The sequence below is a fragment of the Bos indicus genome, chromosome 11 (genome assembly GCF_029378745.1).
Source record: "Bos indicus isolate NIAB-ARS_2022 breed Sahiwal x Tharparkar chromosome 11, NIAB-ARS_B.indTharparkar_mat_pri_1.0, whole genome shotgun sequence".
In the NCBI taxonomy this organism is placed as follows: Eukaryota; Metazoa; Chordata; class Mammalia; order Artiodactyla; family Bovidae; genus Bos; species Bos indicus.
Genome location: NC_091770.1, coordinates 74,666,491 through 74,690,980, shown reverse-complemented (window position 1 = coordinate 74,690,980; position 24,490 = coordinate 74,666,491). Strand labels below are relative to the sequence as shown.

General features: G+C 37.3%; 1 protein-coding gene across 10 annotated transcripts in view; it reads right to left on the bottom strand.

The window, feature by feature from the left end:
• ITSN2 (intersectin 2) overlaps nt 1-24,490 on the bottom strand; it is a 126,211-nt gene that overhangs the window by 56,255 nt on the left and 45,466 nt on the right. For 7 of the 10 annotated variants that reach the window (XM_070799044.1, XM_070799043.1, XM_070799049.1 and 4 more), the window contains 11 exons: nt 23,739-23,945; nt 23,523-23,619; nt 22,325-22,464; nt 19,569-19,632; nt 18,873-19,010; nt 18,324-18,409; nt 17,292-17,554; nt 16,319-16,468; nt 13,466-13,606; nt 12,381-12,468; nt 9,256-9,395 (listed from right to left, as the gene is read on the bottom strand). In XM_070799044.1, coding sequence (XP_070655145.1) covers nt 9,256-9,395; nt 12,381-12,468; nt 13,466-13,606; nt 16,319-16,468; nt 17,292-17,554; nt 18,324-18,409; nt 18,873-19,010; nt 19,569-19,632; nt 22,325-22,464; nt 23,523-23,619; nt 23,739-23,945 — 1,514 coding nt within the window. Of the gene's footprint in view, nt 1-8,141; nt 8,223-9,255; nt 9,396-12,380; nt 12,469-13,465; nt 13,607-16,318; nt 16,469-17,291; nt 17,555-18,323; nt 18,410-18,872; nt 19,011-19,568; nt 19,633-20,763; nt 22,465-23,522; nt 23,620-23,738; nt 23,946-24,490 lie in introns of those variants that run through there. The other 3 variants (XM_019970622.2, XM_070799050.1, XM_070799051.1) reach the window with 3 other exon arrangements.

The window sequence follows — 24,490 nt, the reverse complement described above, 5'->3', positions numbered from 1 at the left end:
AAAATGGAAAAGATAACGTCTACCTAAAACCACGACTAGAGTGGGTCAAAATAATGAAAAGTATTAAACAGGAATTAAATGTTTATTGAGCATCTAGTTCTGTGCAAAATGCTATAAAGATTCACAGGGGATCCAATCAAGACCATCTGACTCCTGAGTCTATAGTCCTTGTCTTCAAAGAATTCGGCCTCAAGGTAGAGAAAAGTGCCAAAATCTGGAACATAGTTGAGTGTCTTAGTAGAAACCTGTGATTATCCACTCAGTACTCCTTCCCCTTCTCTACTAACATCCTCTTCCTCCTTTGGGGAAGTTGCTTTATCCCCTGAAAACCACCCTTCGATGTGGTTTTGAAGAGTCTGTCACACTCAGTGCTCCTCCCACTTCCACCCAAGTGTGGTCACGTGATCGGAACAATCATAGCACCTCATTCCCCTGGCAAGAATGACTGGTGCAAAGGACATGCACATGATCCAAGCTGGGCCACAATCCCTTCCCAGGATTCAGATATACTGAGGAGGGGAGAAAGAAGCCTTTCCCTCACTAAACTCATTAAAGTGAGGGTAAGGTAAACCTGGGGCTGCCCCATTTTCTAGTGAGGCCATCAGGGGTAGAAATGAAGTCAACACAGCAAAGAGAGAAGCAAAGGTTAGAGAGAGAGAGGTGGAGCAAGGAGGAGTGCTGGGGAACCAAATCTCTGACTTCACTCCCATGTCTAGGAACTGCCCCTTCTACTGATTCAGTTAGTGGTCCTAGTATTCTTCCAGTTACCACTCTTTTTAGCTTAACTATTTTGAACTGAATTTCTTTTACTTGGAATCTATAGAATCCTGAACAAGACAGTAGAAAAAGGCTGGGATAAAGAAGAGGAAAAAACTCCAAAAACAAAGAAACTACCACAAAAACCTAAAGTAAACAAAGGAAGCTTCACAGCAAAGGTGGGAGCTTAGACCACATTTGGATAGAATTTTTTGGTAAAAGATGTCTTGGGGCATCTATCTATACACGAAAATAAAAACTCCAAGTCACAAGCAAACAAAGGAAAGTAGCCTAAGCTTTATTTCTTTTCAGAAATAAAAATATTTTATAGGTGAACCCTTTTAACTGAATAAATGTGGTATCCAGAGACTATGTCCAAAATGTCTAAGATCAAGACTTAAGACAATAATAATACAAATAGCACCATTCATAGCAAAGTTTTCACAGATCTCAGCTCTCAGTTCTCTTACAGATCTCAGTTCTCTCTGTTGCACCTTTCTCTAGACTCTATTGAAAAGCAGAAGACTACCATGGTTACATTCTATGGAGAAGTAGCCTGGTTTAGTGAAAGGACTTCAGGAGCATGGGTCTGGAATAATACCCCCCAAGATCTGAATCAGGCTCTGTCAGTGACTAGCTGAGTAACCTTAGGAAACCTCATAGTCTCCTCATCTGTAAAATGAGGTTAATTACAGTACATGCCCCACAGCATTGCTATGAGAACTGAATGGGTTAACACACATAAAATGCTTACAATAGTGTAGGGCACTAAGTGTGTCCTTAATAAATATTAGCTATATTACTGGCTGAAGTCATAAAAAGGGAGAATTGTAAGTTTAAAAGCAAAGTGGAAAGGAGCCAAATTAATGTCTGATCTTAATATGGTTGCAAGGTTAGCCCTCTAACTTGTCCTTTAAAATATTGTTCCAGGGACTACTCTGGTGGTCCAGTGACTCCATGCTCCCAATGCAGGGGGCTTGGGTTCAATCCCTGATCAGGGAACTAGATCCTGCATGCCAAAACTAAGACCAGCCAGATAAATACATAAAGGTTAAAAGAAAAATACTGTTCCAAGTCTTCCTTCATTAGCCATTCCTCCTGTGTCTGAATTAACGAGCTTCTTTGCGCTCTGCAAGGCATTATGTACATTCTCCTGTCATAGGCAGCATCTTCCAACTGTATGACCGTCTCTCCACTGGAGTGAGTTTCTTGACAAGAGGACTGTCTTTCATCAAGATAATCCCAGCCAAGACAGAGCCTGGTAGACTACAGTTATTTAGTTAGTATTTACTGGGTGAATGAAAATATATAAACCATAGGTAAGGTAAGGTAAGTCACTCAGCTGTGCATGACTCTTTGTGATCCCAGGGACTGTGGCCTGCAGGCTCCTCTGTCCATGGAATCCTCCAGGCAAGAATACTGGAGTGGGTTGCCAGGTCCTCCTCCAGGGGATCTTCCAGATCCAGGGATAGAAACCGGGTCTCCTGCATTGCAGGCACTCTTAACCGTACATAAACCATAGTCTATGCATATTAGTAAGATGTGAAGAGTACCATGGGGCTTGCCAAAAACATTTCCTCTACCTGAGTTACAATGATCCTAGAAAGTATCATTAGACTCACTCCTCTGAGTTAAGTCATGCTTCTAGGAGGTCCTGGTTAAATCTAATAGTTAACTATCACTTTGCAGGACAGCAGAAATTAACACAACACTGTAAATTAACTATACTTCGATTTTAAAAATAATCAATGAACTGAAAACAAGTAAACAATATGCACTTACGAACAGAGTTGTTCTCCATCTTAACAGAACAACAGATCATTCTTTTCAAGTTAAGGAAGTTTTCTTCTGTTCCTAGTATGCTAATAACTTTTTCACTTTTTAATCATAAATAGGTGCTAAATTTTATCAAATACCTTTTCTGCATTTAGAGAGATGAGCATATTGTTTTTCTCCTTTAACCTGTTTATATGGCAAATTACAGTAAAACATTTTTACATATCAAGTCATCTTTGCCTGGATAAGATAAATCCTACTTGGTCATAGTTGAGTATCTTATAAATTTTCATATTCAACTTTTCAATATTATTTAGAATTTTTGCCTCTATGCTAAATTGATCTATAATGATCCTTTCTCACACTATTCTTATCAAATTATGAGGTTTATGATAGTTTCATGTGATAAGTTGGGAATACTCCCTCTTTTATATTTTGAAACAGATGTATAAAATTGGAGTTATTTATTCCGTCAGTAAAATTCCAGGTCTGGACTCTGTTTTAGAGGAGATTTTACACTACAGAATTAAAATATTTCATGACAATAGAGCTACCTATTTTTTTCTTGAATCAGTGTTAACAAATCATTTGTTCATTTCACCTATGTTTTTATATTTATATGCAAAATTTGTCATAATATTCCCTCTTACTGTTTGCAATGTATTCAGTTATTTTTCCTTTTTACCCCTAACTTTACTTTTACTTCCTTATAAAAATGTCTTGCCAAAGGTTTGTTAATTTTTTAATCTATAAAAGTAAAAATTTGGTTTTCTTAACTCTTTCTATTAAATATCTGTGTTCTATTTCACTATTTCCTTCTACTTTTTTCCTCCTTTATTATGCTAGTCTTTTTTTAGCTTCTTAAATTGAACACTTAGCTAATAAATTTTCATTTTTTCCCTAATATAACCATTTAAGGTCAAATCCTGACTCTCTGGGTTGAATTTCTTTTTGCTATCTGTGTGACTCTAGGCAGCTTAATTTACTTCTATGTGAAATGTGAACCAATAATAGAAGGTATATCACAGGGGTAATGTTAAGGATTAAATAAATTAATATAAGTAAAACATTTAGGACAGTGCCAGTCACAGAGAAAGCCTGTAATAATCTTATCTATTATTAGTACAGCTTGATTTATGAATTAGAAAATAATTATTGACTCCTGATATGAAATATGAGGAATCTGCTCATTTACACTACCCCACATCTCCTCTTCATTTCTCAATGTTTGGCTGTAACTTAAAAATAGACTTAAACTACTATTTGATTTTCATAAACATTTGACAACATTTTGCAACTCTAAATTTTTCTTTTTGAAAATTTTAAGATTTAAAAAAATTTGACTTAAGTTTCATACACTGATGCTTTCACCCCCTAGAATGTCATCATTATTCCACATAACTAGTGTTAACGTCAGCACCAAACTAAAGAATGCTAATAGTGACATAGTAATATTACTTAATACAGAACTCGTATTCCAAAAATGTTCCCAATCGGGTAAACACTGTCCTTAATAAGCTTTTTTTTTTTAGATCCACTATCCAATCAAGGACCATACACTTTGTTTCATTGTTGTGAGGTCTCTTCCATTTTTTTATGAGATTCACATTTCTAGTGTGTGGGTTAGTATTTTATAGACCAAACCACAGTTTGGGTTTGCCTAATTATTTCCTTACATTTACACAGATGAAGTATTTTTGGCAAAAACAGCATAGAAGTGATGTGTCTTTCTCAGAGCATCCTATCAGGAGACACGTAATGTCAGTTGGGCCATTCTGGTAATAGTAAATATGACTGCCTGGCTGAGGACGGTTTACCTGGTTTCTGGCCTGAGGTAATAGTAAGTATGACTGACTGGGTTTCTGGCCTGAGTATTCTCGTTGCTCTTCATTGCCTTTTCCAGATGACTATTTCTCCTCACTCGTACAAATTCTGTGCTTCTGAGGCTCAGAATACCATCCAGTAGTTCCACCCTCCCCTTCCTCTTTACTGTCATCTATCAATCACCTGGTCACTGCTCCTCACTCATTCATTTTCATTATTCTCCCAATCTTTGACATCCACATAGATAACCCCATCAAAACCTAAATTCAGGCTGATCTCCTCAATGATGACCTCTTTTTTTTGGGGGGAGGGGTCCATTTGATCTATCACTTGCATTATTATATCTTGTCATCATCTCAAAGAAAACTACCATTGATCAGTATCCCATTTCCCAAACATAAGTTCTTACTTATCCTTCAAGCTTTTCTTATATCTGACGCATCCATTTCAACAGTTTTTCAACCTCTCTGGGACCTCTGCTCTGCTGACCCCATCATCCTCTCTTTTTCCATCAACAGCCGTTCCTCTTTTCATATCCCTTCATGTTCAGAACATATGTCAGAGTTCATTTTATCATAATTACTGTGTTAAGATCTGTAGCTTTCTTGTTCGTCCCTCTCTGCCCATGTCTATTAAAACCTCAAACCTGTTTAAATCTATGAATCTATGTCATTACCCTTTTCTGTGCTTACATACAAGCAGCTGAACTTTGGTGGAAAGAAAAAAGACAATTAGTCATGCTGTTTCTTTTTTAAATTCATGAACTCCAACTGTGAATAAGCATTTAACGCTGCTCAGGATGTGGACTGCTTTCCTCTACTAAACTTGCACTCTCTAGCCACACTGAGATGTATTATTTCACGGCTACTTTTCTCTCCTGAAATCTCCCAATCTTCCATTCATTTTCCTCACTACCAGCCAATAATCTTGCTACATTAAGCCAGACTGGATCTCCCTCATCTTTCCATCTCAAAAGCATTAAACCTTCCTGCATCTAATCCATTTCCTTCTAGTCTGAGTTATTCCATGTCCTCAACTATTCATGATTTCTTGCAACGATCCAACTTGCTTCTGATTTTAAGTTTTGAAGCTGTCAACTTCCTACTCTCCACCAACAAATTTAACTGACTTCATGCCTATCTTATCCCCATATGCTATACTGGAAGTATTCTTTTTATCTTGAAGAACAAGAATATCTTAATCTGCTTCCCTGGAAATTTATTCCATCAATTATCACCACTTTAAAAGTCTCAATCTCTCACTTTTCTCCTCCCTCCCTCCCTCTCTCTCTCTTTACTATCTCCTTCAAGTCTTTTCTTTCCTTTTTTGAATTAAAAAAGTAGCTTTTACTTAAAAGAATAAATTATATGAAATGAGAAGTGTTCTTAAAATCTGGGATATATGGTTTCCTACTGGTTTTGACTAATTTCTACTTTTTTCTTCTAAACTCTATACCAATAATAACTCCAAATGCTGCCTATCTTCTGACTGAGAACATTCAAAACCATTCATCCATTCAGCAAGTATGTACTGCCACCCATGATGTTCCATGCACTGTTCTAGGTGTTGGGAATTCAGCAATAAAATATTTGGCTTGAGTAGGCAATTAAGCAGAGAAGCCAACGGCACCCCACTCCAGTACTTTTGCCAGGAAAATCCCATGGACGGAGGAGCCTGATAGGCTGTAGAGACTGAGAGACTTCACTTTCACAACTGAGAGACTTCACTTTCACTTTTCACTTTCATGCACTGGAAAAGGAAATGGCAACCCATTCCAGTGTTCTTGCCTGGAGAATCCCAGGGACGGGGGAGCCTGGTGGGCTGCCGTCTCTGGGGTCGCACAGAGTCGGACACGACTGAAGTGACACAGCAGCAGCAGCAATTAAGACCCTCTGATGGATATGGTTAGTTACCCAAAAAGCTCTATTTTCTCCATTTCATGCTTCTGTCCTAACAAAAACTATCCATTCCTCATGTATCCTTATGCTGCACAAGAAGGTGATACCACTTTCAAGCATGGCTCCAATTATTCTTTTACTTTTCAACTTTATTATAAAGTATAATTGATAAATAAAAACTATATATTTAAGGTATACAACTTGTTTTAATACACATATACACTGTGAAATGATCACCCTAATCAAGCTAATTAACATATTCATTTCTTCATATAGTTACCACTCCCTCTCTCATTCCCTCCCTCCCTGTCTTCTCTCCCTCTTTCTTTCTTTCCTGAGAATGTTTAAGATCTATCCTCCTAACAATACTGTATTGTACAGTTCAAATTCGCTAACTATAGTCACTATGCTGTGCACTGGATTTCACAATTTTTCCATCTTGCATAACTAAAACTTTGTATCCTTTGTTGTCTTTCTTAAACCAAAAAACCCCAATACTCTCTTTTTAACCAATGCTTTCTTTTTCTCCATGCTCTCTTTTCACTCTTCTAAAGCTTTTCCCACTCACTCCACCCCTCCTCGGCTCCCATTCATTTCTGATCTGCAGCAATCCAGCTTCTGGTGGTCATTCAACTGAGATGACACTCTCAAAAGGGTCTTCAAAGGTCTTCTTGTTGGCAATTCAATGGCAACTTTCCAGTACTAAGTTAACTGACTGCTCTGTATCATTTCTAATGGCTGCAGAAAGCCTCTTTTCTTGCTTTCTGTACAGTCATTCTCCTGACCACTCTGACAGCATAGGTTTCATCCCCTTTTAGATTCCTAAATTGCCTCTGATGAAAGCATCAACAAGCAGTGAAAGGTTGGAAGGCAGGAAGCGGAAGGAAGAAAGTAAAACAAGAAACAAGAATAATCTGCTGGCCTGTGGAGAATCAAATGCTAACTCAAAGAATCAGACCTGTGTGTGTGAGCATAGTCCACAAACCATCGTCAAACTTCACTGCGTACATGAAGAAACAGGTTTAAACGTCTGTGTGACCTGAAGCACAGATTCTAAGGTCAGATAATCTGGCCATTCATGCTATAACCATAAAGGAAAGGCTGATATCATCTTTCCATCTACTTTTCCTTAGGTAGCAATTGAGTTCTACTTCCTGCCTTCACTGTGTATGTACATTTAAGTGCCCTGTTGTCATCCACTTTAGTACTGAGTAGAATGTATTTAAAAATCTACTAGGCTCAGCTAGTGGTAAATATAAAGCAAGTCTCTTTAAATTAAATTTAAATAGGAATTCATTGAGTATTTTAAATATTCTTTGTGCTATTTACACATGAAAAAGTGAACTGCTTATTTATGATTTAAACATTTTTCTCTGTGGTGCAAGTGTATCTAAATATGAGACCTGATAACTAGACAAAACCAAAGCTGCACCTACATTATTGGTTCTTATCATAGTTTTGGGAAGCAGCCTGATATATACATGATGTAACCTTGCACTAGATGTCAGAAAGTATTTAAGTTTTACTTTAAACAGTAATTTTCAGTGATATGGGTAAATAATTTAGTCTCACATTCCCTTAGTTTCCTTTTTAATTGAATCAATAATCATCCCATCATTTAGCCTCACTCACAGGGAATCAGGTAATATTTCTAAGTGTCGTGGGCTCCTCATGAGAACTCTGGGCAACCTTACTGATTCCTGGCATTAGACTCAAACAGGCAGTGAAACAGCAGAAGGATATTTAAGCAAGCAGAAAGAAAAATGTTTATATTGTATAGGTTATTTCAAACAAAGACACTTAGATAAATGCAAAGAATAGTCTAGTGTTTAAAAAAAGAAACAGTAAAGTAACTCAAAGAAAAAGAGCTAGATATTAGAAAATAACCTTAAGTAAGAGGAAGAGGTTGTTGAGACAGCTTAGCAGAGACAAAAGGCACTGAAGAACAGAGTCATCCATATTCCCACACTGTAAGATAAGGCAGATAAAAAGCCAATTAAACTATGTACAGATTAAAAAAAATAATGTAGGGAAGATAACTTGATTGGTTTGTCTGTCCATCAATGACAAATTATTTGGTTTTCTTTAAATTTTTTTTCTACAGAATATATGCTGGTGTAGAATATGTCATTAACATTATTCACCTCAAATTTCCCTCCTTCACTAAAGCCACCATGGTTTCTTTTCTTGATCATACTGTTTACTTTATGGTTGGTGTAACATTATTCTAAATAAGTTAGCAAGATGAAAGTCAAATGAAGAGACAGATTTGCCTGAAAAACCTTGTAGTACTTTATGCTCTGAAAACTTCACACTTTGTTAGCAAAGGAGTAACTGAGACTAGTCCCAAATTTCAATCATGTGCCATTAGTCTGATTTTTGGCTTTTAATATTTTCTTTCATAGGTATGGCTTCAGCATACAACTAGTACTGCACAGAATGAGAAGCATATGGTATATGTTTTGGACATCTGCTCTTCCACTGCAGCAAATAATGAGTCACGAATCTACTTTCCATGCAAAATTTTTAGTGCCAAATTATGCTTTGGATTTCACTGGTTATTGCATTATTTCACAAAGGTTAATTAAATTATAAAAAAGAATTTAGTGTGTTAAAAGAGCCTCTACCACCTGGACTATTTAAAATTTTCCATATTTCCCATTTTCAAATTTGCTTAAGATCATTCTGGCTGAGATCCATACTGACAAATCTAATGTAATACTAATATTGACAAAGGTAATTATTTTTTAAATGTATAGATGCCAATAAAAACAGTCATCAAAAACTGGAAACTATGGTAAATTGTATGTTTACACGACTCAATGTTTATAATATATATGGAGAACATTAAAAACAATCTTGCAATCCTGGTGTAGCTCAAATAATAAAATAAATCATGTAAATAATGAACATATTAGCTTTAGTTATTCATTCAATTAAATCAAAATAAGGAAGGTAAAGAGGCAGCAAATTAAAAATGAATATAATAGAAGATAATTACCTTCAGTTCATTGTTAAATGAATCCATTTCTGAAAGCTTGGATGCAGTTTCTTTCTCAAGAGCATCTAATTGTTCTTTAAGTCTTTGGCATAATTCTTCTTTTTCTAATGATTTTTTTTGAAGTAAACTGATCCCTAAATCTGAAATACAAACATTACACAGTTTATTTTTTGCAGAAGTTCTTGTCCTTACTAGTAATGAATGGTTATTGTCTGGTCAAATTGGTATAACTACAGAGACAAAAGCTGTACACACATACTATGTTTCTAGATTCTCTATTTAGTTCCAGTGCTTTGTCTAGTTTTGATCAAACATACGTTATTTTAGGTATTACACCTTTCATAACTTATGTTTTGGTATTTGATAGAGCTAGTCTCGTTCTCCCACTTTTTCATATCTTACCCCATCTTGCGTATTGTCTCTTCTAGGTGAATTTGTGAATTATTGTGCCAAGTTTCATTTAAAGAAATCTGAATTAAACTGAATATATAGATGAATTAGTAGAGAACTAAACAACATCTTTAAAATGTTGAGCTAGTTCATTCAGGAGTAGAATATAATATGTAGCTACTTATCCAGGAATCTTTTATGTTAATCAGTAAAATTGTATGGCTGTGCTTTTCTTTATTCATTTAACAATGAGAATGCTAATGTGAGTGAGACTTTCCTCCATATTTTCTGAATAAATACTTTTGATATACAGTAAAGTTACTAATTTTTATATGCTGATTTTATATCCAGGCACCTTGCTAAATTCTTTATAATTCTAAGAGCTTTCCAGTATTTCAATAAATATTTAATCATTAAATTACACATCTGTTATATGCACGGCCCTGTTCTTTGTTCAACAGTAGGTAAACATGAAAGATAAGCATGGGTTCTATTCTAGTGGGAGACAAGCATTGGGAAAAATAAAAGTCAAAGAATATTCATTCTTAGTATTCAAACTGAGCAACAGTAATAATGGATGCTTTTATATGGAATGTGATCGTATCCTATCTACGAGCACTGTGTTGGATAAATGAAAGAGGCAACACCGTAGTGCAGTGAGCTTTAGAGTCAGATACACAAGAATTTGAACCTACTATTAAATGATCTCGTGTGTATGCTAAGTCGCTTAGTCATGTTAGACTCTTTGAAACCCTATGGACCGTAGCCCACCAGCCTCCTCTGTCCATGGAATTCTCCAGGCAAGAATAGTGGAGTGGGTTGTCATGCCCTCCTCCAGGGGATTTTCCTGACCTAGGAATCGAACCCATGTCTTTTTTGTCTCCTGCACTGGCAGGCAGGTTCTTTACCACTAGTGCTACCTGGGAAGCTGAGACAATCTTGGGTAACTTCTTAGTCTCTCTGAATCTCAGTTTTTCCAAACTGAACAATGGGAATAACAACTACTACTTCACAAGGTTGTTGTAAAGATGAAAGGAAATAATGCATGAAAACTGTCTAGCATGGTGCTTGGTGCGTGGCTGACAATTTTACATGGTTACTGTTATGGAGTGAGGAATCTGAGGGATACTGGGTACTTTGTAAATTCCAAATAAGAGCTTCCTATTCTGGACTGGACTAGAACAAAGATTAATAAATTTATAAAAGCTAACTGAACAAATTAAGAAATAAAGCCAAGGAGCAAGACATGAGAGACTAAAATACCACTTCATTATTAATAAAGCTGATGTTAGATAGCATGGTTATCTATGCTCTACCAGAAGCAGAGCTCTACTGGGTCCCTAACAAGACACAATCTACATCCTACTCACAGTTCAGACACTGAGAGTGAGGATGACAACATACTTTGTACCCTGCACTGATCAGGAGGGCTGTCTTATGTTGCCTCTGGAATGCCTGTGAGGGGTGAGGTGGGAGCTGATACACTTTAAATAACCAAGAAAAGAAAGCACCCTGTTCCAGGAACATGGTCTGAGAAGAGACGTCAGTGGAAGGTGGGGGACATGATAAAAGTAGTTCAAAAGATTGATTTTTCTATGCCTGGTGCTTCTTCCATGTAAGGGGACTTTGATAAGAATAGCAGTCCCAGCTTCTTTTAACTCTTACATAATTGGTGAGATCAAGATAAGGACCTGGGCATAAGTGCCCCTATATCTTTCCTATCCCTTGCTTTCTTGAGGTTGAACTGCCCACAGGAATCTGCATTCTATTTTGTTCATGCACCCAATGTCTTACGTTGGGCAGCTGTACTGCTCACAGATAAATCATGCTATCTAATGTCAGCTTTATTAATAATGAAGTGGTATTTTGGTCTCTCATGTCTTACTCTTTTGCCTTATTTCTTAATTTGTTCAGAACTTGGGCAAAGAAGAGGGATAACTCTACTTAATTGGACCTCCTCAACAACCGGAAGTGTAATAAAGAGCCATAAAGTGAAAAACTGGCACTCAGTGGGAGACATTTAGGATACTTTAGCTAGTTTTAACACATTTGCAGTTACTTTTCTTTAAATAAATCTTTCTTCTGCTACGCTATTATTGGCATGCTATCCAACATAGAGATTTTTTTTTTTTTTCAGTTTTCTGGTTGAGACTTGAATCAAGAGAAATGTTATATTCTTATAAATTACACTGGAATATTTTGTTCCACAGATGTCAGAGGGCCAAGTTGGTAAAAATTCTTCACATGAATCACAAAGTTAGATGATTTAAAGTCTCAGGAAGGGTATGCCAGTTGCTTAGGCCTATCATTGCTGTACACTATTACCCTAGAGTCCAACAGGTTTGGCTTCATAGAAAAGTGTCCTCATAAACAGTTCTTTCTACAATTAGTGAAGAATCTTGCCAAAATGCACAGACAGCATTGTGTTCAAGCCAAACTGAGGTCTTGTTTAACTGTAATCTAACATTTTATTTGATTAATATTTAAAATATATAAATAAAAATGGTGTGAGACAGGAAGTCAGATCACAATTGTTACTTTATTTGCATTTACTTTTTATTGCTAAAAATGACCCAACATGGGATCATTTTCACATAATTTAAAAAGTTTAACTATAGTCAAAAAAATGTTATTTATAATAGAATGATGCTATTTTTTAAAAGTAGCAGAGTATGACTGACACATTCAGAAAAGAATAAAGAATAAAAGAGGCAAAACAAACCTTAGAGACTTACCAGGTGTGTTACCGAGCTGCATGTTTTTAATTCTTTCATTTAATAACTGCTTCTCTGGCACCAAATAGATAAGTTTATTTTGATATTCCTTAAAAAAGAAAAAGTAATACCTGATTAAAACTCTGTAATGTTGTCTAAGAATTTTTTGAAAATGTAAAAACATGATTTGATCACTCGTAAAGCTTAGTATAGGATTAATATGTAGAATAATATATAAATTGCTTACAACTTATAGATAAACTAGAATGGAGTCAAACATGATTTAAAATACAAATATTTACACATAAATCCATTTACAAAAGACTGGCTGAAAATAAAAGGTGGGGAAGAAAGCTTTGCTAGTAGGGTATGTCGAGAAGCCTGACAATTTCCCATGTCCTAAAGGATGAGAACAGGCACAGCCTAAGAGGTGCCTTTGGTATCTGCTCTGAATGGTGTGTGGAAGCTATGATACCTGGGCTATGATACCCCAGGATGAAGATCAAAGATGGGCCAAAAACTCAGGGATAACTGGGAAAGCAGGTGTAAATCAGACAGGAAATGTTATTTGGCGTCTTGTCTACATCTGCTGTGAGAAAGTAAAAACATTATGTTAATTACTGTTAGTCCTTATGGAAAAACACATTTGGTTAAGAGGACTTGAGATGCAAAATGCTTCCAGGGTCTCTTTTCTACACAAATAAAGAGCAGAATTACCAGGTCCCTGAGGGCATATTTAGTAATTATATTCTCACCACAATTTCTGAAAGAACAACATTAGGTAAAAATTTCCTAAAAGTAGTCACAATAACCTTAGTTTAATATATATTTATGTATGTATTTATTAAAGACTTAAAACACAAAGTGGCAAATGCTCAGGGAATGCATAAATATTAAGCAGAATTTAGCCAGGTGTCAGGCAGAGTTTTAGGGAGTCCATGAGATTCCTGATATTCCACAAGGTTGTGTATGTCTACTACCCTTTTACAAGGAGGTCACTAGAGGCTCCACGGGGTTCAGGACCCCAAAAGCAAAAAACCGCTAGATTAGGAAGAGTTACTAGTAACTGCTCACAGTGAAGGACGATTCAGCAGCCAAGCACTCACCTGAAGCTCCTGTTGAAGCTGCTTGATTTCCATGATTTCCAGGTCACACTGCTTATCCAGAACTTCCAGCTCAGTCTTCTGAGTTTGCTTTCTGAGTCGGACATCTTGAAGTCTGCCTGAGATCTGCTGATGTTTGCCATTCTACGGGAAGACCATATAAATACAGTTATATAAAATGCTAATAAGAAATGCTCCCATCAAGAGAATAATATTTTTATTTAAATTGTAAATGTCATTTGTCATTTATATTCACTCTAGGATAAATGTCTAAAACCAAGTTAACTCAAGAGAGTAAGTAGCAGGAAACTCTTCTGTTCATGGAGTTCTCCAGGCAAGAACACTGGAGTGTTACCATTCCCTTCTCTAGGGGATCTTCCTGACCCAGAGATTGAACCCAGGTCTCCTGCATTGCAGGCAGATTCTTAACCATCTGAGTCACCAGGGAAGCCCCTAAGATAAATGTCTAATACCAAGTTAACTCAAGAGTTATTAGCAGGAAATGTACCATTCTGAGTATAAGAGCCTTAAATGTTAAGTGAGAAAGCACAGACACAACACACTGAATTTTGTTTTCTGAACCCAGCATTCAGACACTAATTTTTAATATTAAAATATAAAAAAATCTCAAAAAATAATGACGACGAGAGGGTGTTAGTATGTGACATTTAGGGTTACCTTCTCTGAACTTCTACTTCTGTCTTCAACACTACCAGCTAATTCCTCCAACTAAACAGTGTCCAGGACTTCCCTGGTGGATCAGAAGGTAGAGAATCAAACCTGGGTTTGATCCCTGGGTTGGGAAGATTCCCTGGAGAAGTGAATGGCAACCCACTCCAGTATTCTTGCCTGGAGAATCCCATGGACAGAGGAGCTTGGCAGGCTATAGCCCACGGGGTCGCAAAGAGTCGGACATGACTGAGCAACTTTCATTTCATTAAACAGTGTCCAAGAGGGCCTCTTTGGCCATGATACTCTTCTCCTATAAAAATATTTTTTTTTCTTTCTGAGAAGAAAAAAAAAGGAACAAAAAATAGCAGAGATTCTCAGTGGAAGCTAAGAAGGGAAAGGTGTTATGGGCTGAATCGTATCCCTCCAAATTCATATGTTGACTGTATTCTCAGTGACCTCAGAATATGACCATATTTGGAGACAGGACCTTTAAAGACTTCACCTTTAAAGAGGCGATTAAGATTAGATGAGGTCAGATGGGGGCCCTACTCCAATCCGATTGGTATCTTTGTAAGACAAGAACATCTGAATAGAAAAGAGACAGCAGAGATACACAGGCAGAGAAAAGCCCGCATGAGGACACTGTGAGAAGGCAGCCATCTGCAAGCCAAGAAGAGAAGCCCCAGAAGAAACCAGGCATGTTGACTCCTGGATCTTGGACTTCCAGCCTCCAGACTGTGATAAAATTAACTACTGTTGTTTTAGCCACCTGGTCTTTGGTATTTTGTTATGGCAGGCTTAGCAAACACAGTGGGGTGAGGAAAAAAGAGGCCACTGGTTAAAAATCACCAATAGTGAGGTTTTTACTGAAAAGTCTGTTTCATATTTGAGAAATACATGCTGAAGGGAATATGCTGTGCCCATTCTGGAGTTCATGTTATTTTCTTCAGCAAATTTAAGAATAGGCTTTTCCAGACTCTGCACATTAACCTGTGCTACTTGCTACTGTTTGGTGTGTTACTCCAGTTCTTGTGGGTATATACAGTCTTAAGGATTCCTCCCACAGTATTTTGAAGAAAAAAATATATAGCCAACATAATGGTTCAGACAGATATCCAAATAGCAACACAAAGAAGTGAAAGTTTTCAGGACTGTTCTGTGGTACTATGGCATGCTTAATAACTGTGGTATGCTTTTCTACCTATTTGAAGGCAAAAAACAGTATCTTTTTGATGAAAGATACTATGACTTTTTAAAAATGTAATTCATCAGCCAAATAAAACATCAGATTACAATTAAACAAGATGTAAATATGGTTCTACTATACATAGCTGCTGCTGCTGCTGCTAAGTTGCTTCAGTCGTGTCCGACTCTGTGCGACCCCATAGACAGCAGCCCACCAGGCCCCGCCGTCCCTGGGATTTTTGCAAAACCCTACTATACAATCAGGTCAGGTTTATGGAACTTCAGAGTTGTAGTCCAACAGCATGCCTTACTCAGACCCTTTATATCTTCTCATCCTGCATTTCAAGCAAAGTCTTTTAATACTTTGATGCCCCAACATCTGATGTGTGAAAACTGATAAGCATAATGGCCAATATTAGTTAACAACCATAGTCTTAGAGAACCGAAAGAAACGGTAAGAGATCATTTAGGTCAGCAGTTTCCGATCATTTTTTTCCTTTTTAGCAGTAGAATCCTTTTTTCCCAATCAAAGCTTTTTCCCCAATAAAACGGCCACAGATTAATGTGCGATTCTCTGTTGTGAAGTGTGGGTAGAAGTGGGGAGAGGAGACACTGTCCTGCCACCTTGGCTCCTCTCCCCACCTCTTGCTTATCCTTCTGTAGACCATTTTCCAGTATGAAAAAATGAAAATCACTGAACCAGCACAAAGCTTTACTTTACAGATGCACAAAGTGAGGTACAGAAAAGGGAAATGTCTTACCCAAGAGTACACTGCCTATCCACATCTAAACTAAAACCACAACAATTCTCAACGTTTGGATTCACTATCCTTTTTTAGTAAACTATACTGTCTAGACTGTTAAAAAGCACATATGAAAATATGATTAATTATATTAAGATGTAATATATTCATGAGGTAGATTTAAAAAACAGTAATAATTCTCAACAAGTAACTCTTGCATCATTCAGATAAATTTCACTTAAATCTGTAAGCATACCAGTGCTTCCAACTCGAGATGGAGGCTCTTCTTTTTAGAGTTTAACCTGACAATTTCTTCCTGTTCTCTATTCCTTCGACTGAGAAGCTCCTGCCTACGAATTCTCTCCCATTCTAAACGACGTTGTCTTTCAAGTTCCTGTTTTGCGGCCTGAAAATAATGAACCAAGGTTAATTTTAAAATTAACACTTTTTGCATCATTCAAAAACTGATGGGAAGACAAAGTAAAGCTGAGGCAGCATTTAGCACTGAGTGGACTCGAGGTCGAAGGGTAACAGGGCAAACCTATTGTTATCAATGGACCTAAAGACTTCCACAAAAACAAATTCATTCAGCAGACTTTCTGACTGCGTCAAGCACCATCTTCTTGCTGCAGTTATTTTTCCCTTAATAAACAAAAGGACAACTCCATACATATAGATGTTTGTAGGAATAACTGCACCTTTCTTCTGGTATCAGGGAATAAAAAACTTTTATTTACAATTATTTCAGTGGCATTGTAATTTACATGCACAGTCCTTGAAAATACAGCCAGGCCTCCCAGGGACCCCGCACAGCAACATTTATCCCAAGGATCTGTGTAAGCTCACCCTCTTAATTCCTCTCAAGGCTTTCTTTCTGCCTCTCCAATTAACTTGACCTTTTACTCTAGATCCTAAGCTTAGTTTCATTTAATGACCTGACCAACTGACTTCTTCTAGCTCCTCACTCAACTCAGCTTTGCGACCAATCCTGCTCTGATTGAGATACCACCTGCAGATATGCTTTCTCTATCAGCTGTCAGCCCTGGAAACCCTTCATAAGCAAGGACCCTCTTGCCCTCATAGGGGAAGGAAGATTCAGATTCATACAGGGTAAGAATGAATGAATGAGGCTGAGAAAAATAAAAGTACCATTTTTTATCAAATGAAATGTAGCCACTTATTAAAGGAAATGATTTCCCTGGAAATAAAATAACTTAAAAAAAAATAACCTCTCGTCTTTCTATCTCTTTTCTCCTTTCTTCTTCCCGTTGTCGCTCCAATTCCCTCTGCTTCTCCAGGCGTTTTTCTAATTCAAGTTGTTTCTTCCATTCTTGCTCTTGTAGCTCTCTCTGTTTTCGTTCCCATTCTTCCTTTTCCTTCTGGGCTTTGCGCTCTGCCTCCCTCTGCTGCTGCTCCATCATGGCCTGGCGTCGCTTCTCCAGTTCCATGTTGCCCCGCTCATAGTTGGCTTTCCGCTTGTCCTCGAATGTAACTGAATAAGGTACAGCGTAAGCACTCTTCAGCATGAAGCACCTACCGAACCTATAATCTGGTTTCAACATCCTCCTGCCTTGTGGTCATGTGAATGCAATTTCTCTTTGGATACTTCTAAGGATAATCTTAATTCAAATGTAAATAATACAATATTTATTTTCTTATAAGAATATTCATTTTGGGGAAAAAAACTCATTCTGGGAAAAACAAATCACTAAGTTTGAGTCCGTCCAAGAGAAAAATAATTTTACTATTCCTGCCAATAAAAATACTTTTCAATTCTTTTCTCAGTATTTCTTCAAGGATAACCAAAATTGTATGGCTCTATATTTGTTATATGCCATATATATATGACATACATGTTATATATATGTTAAAAGTTATATGTTATATAACTTTTTAGTATTTTTAAATATATACTATTTAAATATAATATAAATATATGTACATTTTCAACCAATATTTAAACTTTTTTTTAAAGCTCAAGATTTCATCATGAAGCTTGCTGTAATGCTTTTTCCAAAAGTGGGAAACACTTTAAATTGGACATCTAATACATACAATCTTGCCAAATATATACACCAGTCTCTTCTTCTCAATTTTGACAGTCTTAATTTTATTGATGTCAAAATCCATCCTATTCATCAAATAGTTTCTCATATAGCATTTAATATATTAACAAAGTTAAAATTCTAAATATTCATTTCTACTTCACAGTAAAAAAGAGCATTCACTATAAAATATACAACTTGGACATTCAATGTTACCTGGTAATTTTTTCTGAGGTTCCTCTTCTTGTGCTTTCTGATATGAAGGCAGAGTTCCATTAATGGAATCAATTTGCTTTCCTCCTCTAAGAAAGGCAAACAACAAATAAATTTAGCATTATGAGATCTGAAAATTTTAGACCAGACTATATAGACTATCAATGACTACAGCAATTTAATATTTAGCATATAATATTAAAGATATTTAAAACATTATGGTCTATAGTTACACTGAACATCAGTATACAAATTATCAAGATAGACAGATCTGGATTCAGAACATGGTTCGACCAGTTGCTATTCTTGGGTAAATTTATTTTGAATCTCTTTAGGCATTAGTTTCCTTATCTATAATGTGGTGAAAACACATACGTACTTCTAATATCTACTCTCTTATCAGTGTTACTCACTAAATACCAAAATCAAATGGCAATGTAAATGCTTGATTTTCCACAAAAGTAGAGCAGAGACCTCAGGAATTCCCAGAGTAAAAATCTTGTCTGCCAAACATGATTGAAACAACACCCCTTAACCTTCAGAGACACTCACCTAAAAGATGGAGGGACAAGCTCAGGAGGTAAAGCCAGCGGCAACGGCTGTCCAGCTTTGGCCATATCAGTGAGGTGCATCGCAAGGATGAACTCCTCAGCTTTCAGCTGTCCATCACCATCGATGTCAGCCAGAGTCCTGAAGAAAGGATAAAGTTTCTCAACTTAGAAAGCCTATTTAGAGTAAAATATTTTCAGAAGAGTTCAATCTTTTTATTTTGAAAGCAAGAGTAATGACAGAAAAACAGCTGGGTTAATATATTTTAGTGAGAAGTACATACAGAAAAGTGAGCTAATTTTTGCCTTTAATTTCCATATCACCAGAGAGGGAAGAAATTTTGAAATGAAAAGGGAAATATTCCCTTCAAAAAGGTAGCTTGTCTTGGTTCGTGGTTAATTCACTTATCAAATCACCTCACGCTCTACACTGAAAATGAGATACTCTCTAATCCTTCACAGAAGGTATTACATAAAAGCAAACAAGTTTTACTTGTAAGATAATTAAATGCCAAATTCTCAAGGGTAACATTTTACAAAGCAATTTTATTTGCTTGCAGGTTTGCATTAACTGTCACACAGTTGCTTTTGTGGAACATTTTTGAGTCACAAACATTTACAGAAATGGCTTCTTTCTTATGTCTAATTAAAAATCATACAGAATGTCTAGTTAAAAATCATAATTAACGGGCAAACTCACCATATAGTAGCTAGCTGAGTTTGAGAAAGATTTGACTGAAGAAGAGCATTTCTAGCTTGAAAACCTGATTTAGTGGGGGAAAAAAAATACATAAAAGAAGATTCTTTAGCCTCTTAAAGTCATGCAAACTTAAATAGCTGTACTCGTGAAATAACACTGCTGCTATCCTGGGATTTTACCATGCACGAGGCACTGAGCATTCAGTAGTCATCAAAATAAACACATCCCCTGGACCAAGGAGTTTAAAATCTACAGTCAGTAGAAGAATGTGCTCCCATGTCCTTCCAGAAGATAATGGTCCCCACAAGTGACTGACACAAAGGACTATGCCAGTATTAGAGGCCAAGCTCCCAAGCACAGCTTTGCCTAGCATTTTCAGATTTGCTCTTATCTCTCTCATCATTTCTTTGTCTATACTCTTCCTCTTATAAATAACATGTAAATCATTCTTCAAGGATCTGTCCTGGGCACTCTGTTCTCTCTGTGCATTCATATCCATTTCTATGACTAAACAGTACCTGGAAGCAGAGGATTCCCAAATGGACATCCACAGCCCAAGCCTCTCCTTTAAGTTTAGATGTCTATATCCAGTTGAAAAATTTATGTATTTCACAAGCATATCAAACTAAGTACATACCAAACTACTCTTTCAATCCCCAACTAGGCTTCTCTTCCTCATCTTCACCCCAATCTTCTCTGTGAATGGTATCAAAGGCCATCCAGTAGCTCAAGCCAGAAATCAGAGTCTCCTCTTAACCCTCCCTGTCCTGTACAACCAGGTGCAACATCGAGTCCTACAGTTCTACATCATTTTATGTCTAGGCCCTTCTCACCTGTGAAGTCAAAATTTAATGTCACCTTCTCAGAAAGGCCTTCTCTGTCCATTCTACCCTTCAATATATTTCCTGCTTCTATCCTTTATATCTCGTAACATAATCTGTAATGAAACATTTATTTGCTTGTTTACCTGTTTATCTGTTTCGCCTATTATGCTAAGTTCTATGAAGACAAAAGCCTTGACTGCTGTGTCCATTAATGCATAACTCATGCCTAGTACCTAGATGCTTAATAAATGTTTGTGAAAGTGATGAATAAAATTGTAACCCAAAGTTTTCCTCTATCTTAGCTGCAATGGGGGCCTACTTATATGAGAGCATCTGATAATAAAGACAGCTAACGTTCATTAAATGCTTACTATGTATGGTAAACTGTTCAACTTCTTTTCTCTCTTCCAGTGAGACAAAACAAAAACGTGTTTCCGTAACAGGCTCCTGATCTTCAATGAAAATATTTCAGAACAGGAAATCCCTCTTGGCTTCAGAGGAACACTCACTCGTGGTGAGCCTGTCTGGGGCTTTTTGGCCGTGATGAATCGGAGGCTTCTCTGGTGAGGGCCTCCTGGTTGGTAGAGCAGGTACCACGCCTCCCACTCTCAGGCGCATAAGCCACAAGCGCCCGAAGAGTCAGCCCTACCCTGCGTCCAGCCTGAGTCAAGCAGCATCCGTACAACCCCACACAGAAGGCACACAACTGCCGGCTCTTCCTCAGCAATCACTTGCACTAAAGCCAGCACAGATGCTGCTAAATCCATGGCTTCACTCAACTTTAAACACAAAGATTTGGATAATCAAAGCAACATATTCTATATGGAACAGACTCAAATATACCACATATTGTGACAAGCATCAAATGTTTATATTATATAACTTTAAAATCTTTTCCATTCTTTTTTAATAGAAACCACATACAGGAAATACACTGGAAATAGCTTACAGCCTCACTCAATTAATTAACAATACTCCTCAATACACTTCATACAAGATGTGAGATTTGTGGAGGTTTTTTTTATGTTAAAAGGAAGATTCTTTTACAGTGTTTTTTACAATGTCAACCTCTGCTGTACAGCAAAGTGACTCAGTTATATACATATATTCATTCTTTTTCAGTATCCTTTTCCATTATGGCTTATCGCAGGATACTGAACACAGATGTGAAGTACATTAGGACCTTGTTGTTTATCCACGTAGTAGTTTGCATCTACAAACCGTAAACTCCCAGTCGATCCCTCTCCTTACCCGCCCCTGCTCAGCAACCACGAGTCTGTTCTCTATGCCTCTGTCTGTTTCCATTTGGTAGATAGGTTCACTTGTGCCACGTTTTAGATTCCACATATAAGTGATCTAACATCTGATAAAGCTCTACTATAAACACCTACTCTGTCTAAACTCTAAGTCGTTGCTGAGTGAGGAAAGAGGGCCAGTGAGAAGACCAGAATTCTACTTGCCTAGTACCCTCTGTTTATGTCCACTTCACCACCCTCAATTAGTGAATTTGGATGTTTGTTACAGCATGGACTCAGATGTCCCAGGGGGATCTCAGGTTATCTCAGTTTTATAGCTACACATGGGTCGGAGCATTAAAGGGTGAACAGTGTTCACGTGAGGTGTTTGGAAGGACAGCTGAGGCTTAGTATCACACTCTGGTCGCAAGACAAGGAAAATGAGGTTTGACTTTCTCAAGGGAGAGGTCGTCTTCTCAAAACATTGGGTGTGTATCTGTGTGTTTAACTTGATTATAAGAACTTTGAACTCTTACATAACTTAACCGTTATTTGTATTTATCAAATGACTGCTATTTTTTTTGGAAGTTAAAATTTTAAATGAGCTACAAAATACAACTTCAAATAAAAGTTCTTCAATAGAAGTCCATAGAAAATCATAACTTTCTCACATTCTTAAGCACTGTATGCCACTTACCTGAGAGGTATCCACTCATGCTTTTGTCAAGACTATTAAATTTTTGCCGATATTTTAATCTTGAAGGCTGAGGAACTGCCCACTCTGAGGTCCCAGTCTTGGGTGAATTCCCTGAGAGGGAAGCAGTTGAGGAAGTTGAGCTGTAACAAAATTTATTTAAAATTTTTGTTACTACATAAAATACATTTAAACTTTATAAGTCAGAGACAATAAGAATCCTACCTTCTATAACATAACAGTAATTGGTTTTGTATATGATATTGAAACAACAATCTATCTTTACGGTATTTTAGGAAAGTAAATACCATATGAAGTTTCGAACTACCATATACCAAATACCTATCGTGCGGCAGGCCCCACACAGTGCTAGGGCCTTTATAAATATTATGTCTAATCCCCATGACAAACTTAAAAAGATATTACTGTCTCCATCTTTCATATGGGCAAACTACAGCTCAGTGATGTTAAGAAAAACAAAGTTACACAATCAGTGAGCGTTTAAGCAAGGATACAGACATTGTTTTTCTGGGTCATTGTTTTAAAGAGTATTATTGTGATTTATAGGAGGAGTGATGATGAATGAACATTGATGCTTTTGGGCCTTCTGAAATTTAAAGGATACTCAATTAGTAGTTTTTGCTCAAGAAATAATGTGTAATGATCATGAGATGTTTTGAGAAATTTTTTGCAAGGAAAAATATGTAGCTTTGGGCAAAAAATTGACTGATTAAAATACAGCAGGATATTTTTACTTTACATAAAAGAAATTTTTCAGAAGTAAAATACCACAGACAGTTAATAATTCTAAACATAAAATTATTTTATGTGAATTACAAATAGTAAATTACCTATAGTATTTACATTTGGCCATTAGAAAGTAAAAACTGGATAAGCTCCAAGTTTAAAAAACAAACAGTCATTTGTTAAATACGCCTTTGTTTGTTGTTTAGTCACCAAGTTGCGTCCAACTCTTTTGTAACCCCATGGACTGGAGCCCACCAGGCTCCTCTGTCCATGAGATTTCCCAGGCAAGAACACTGGAGTGGGTTGCCATTTTCTTCAGGGGATCTTCTTGACTCAGGTATCAAAAACCTGTCTCCCCTGCACTGGAGGTGAATTAGGCAAATTCTATACCACTGAGCCACCTGGGAAGCTCTTATTGAAAGCCTAAAAAGTTGGAAGTTTTAAATATTCATACCTACTAGATCCTAAATCAATCAGAGACTGGGCTTTCTGTATATTAGCACCACCAAATCCTCCCATCATCAGACTGTAAGATGACGTATGAGGCAATGCTAAAAAAAAAAAAAAGAAAAAGGTTCACATCAAACAATTTCACAAAGTATCTATTGGGATGCAAATATAACAGTTTCTTCACATAAAAATACTGACTCATTAGACACAAAGCACTTACTTGAAGAAGAATAAGGAATGGATAAAGGCTGAATGAGACTGACGGTTCCATTTGGTAATGATGAAGTGCTAATGGAAGGCACTAGGGGAGCAGCCATCAATAGGGAAGGGAGGGTGGTCCCTGAAGTCGCCGAGGACAAGGGTGGTGCTATGGGTGCAACTGGAGGCAATGACTGAGGAATGGACAGATTGGGCATGCTTCCCATTCCTAAGGACAAAACAGAACACATTTTCTGGTGCTGGTAAACCAATTATAAAACACAGGACAGAATACAAGTTTACAGTACAGTGAGCAGCTGCTATGTTACAGAAACACTGTGGGCAACCTATCAATGGATTTAAAAACTTCATTAAAGCAAGCTGGATCCAGCAGTGCAAGAGGTAAACTACTTCTTTTATTTTATTTTATTTTTTTTTTAATTTTTTTATTTGTGGCTGGGTCTCCCTGCTGCTCAGGCCGTTCTCTAGTTGCGGTGAGCGGGGCTCCAGCTGCGGTGCAGGGCTTCTCGTCGCGGGAGCCTTCTTGTCGCCGAGCAAGGGCTGGAGGTGCCCGGTTTCAGGAGCTGCGGCTCACGGGCTCCGGGGCACAGACCCAGGAGCTGCGGTGCACAGGCTTAGCTCCTCCAAGCCATGTGGGATCTTCCTGGCTCAGGGATCGAACCCGTGCCTCCTGCACTGACAGGCAGATTCTTTACCACTGAGCCACCAGCGAAGCCCTAAACTACTTCTTTTAATATCAATATTCTGACCTGT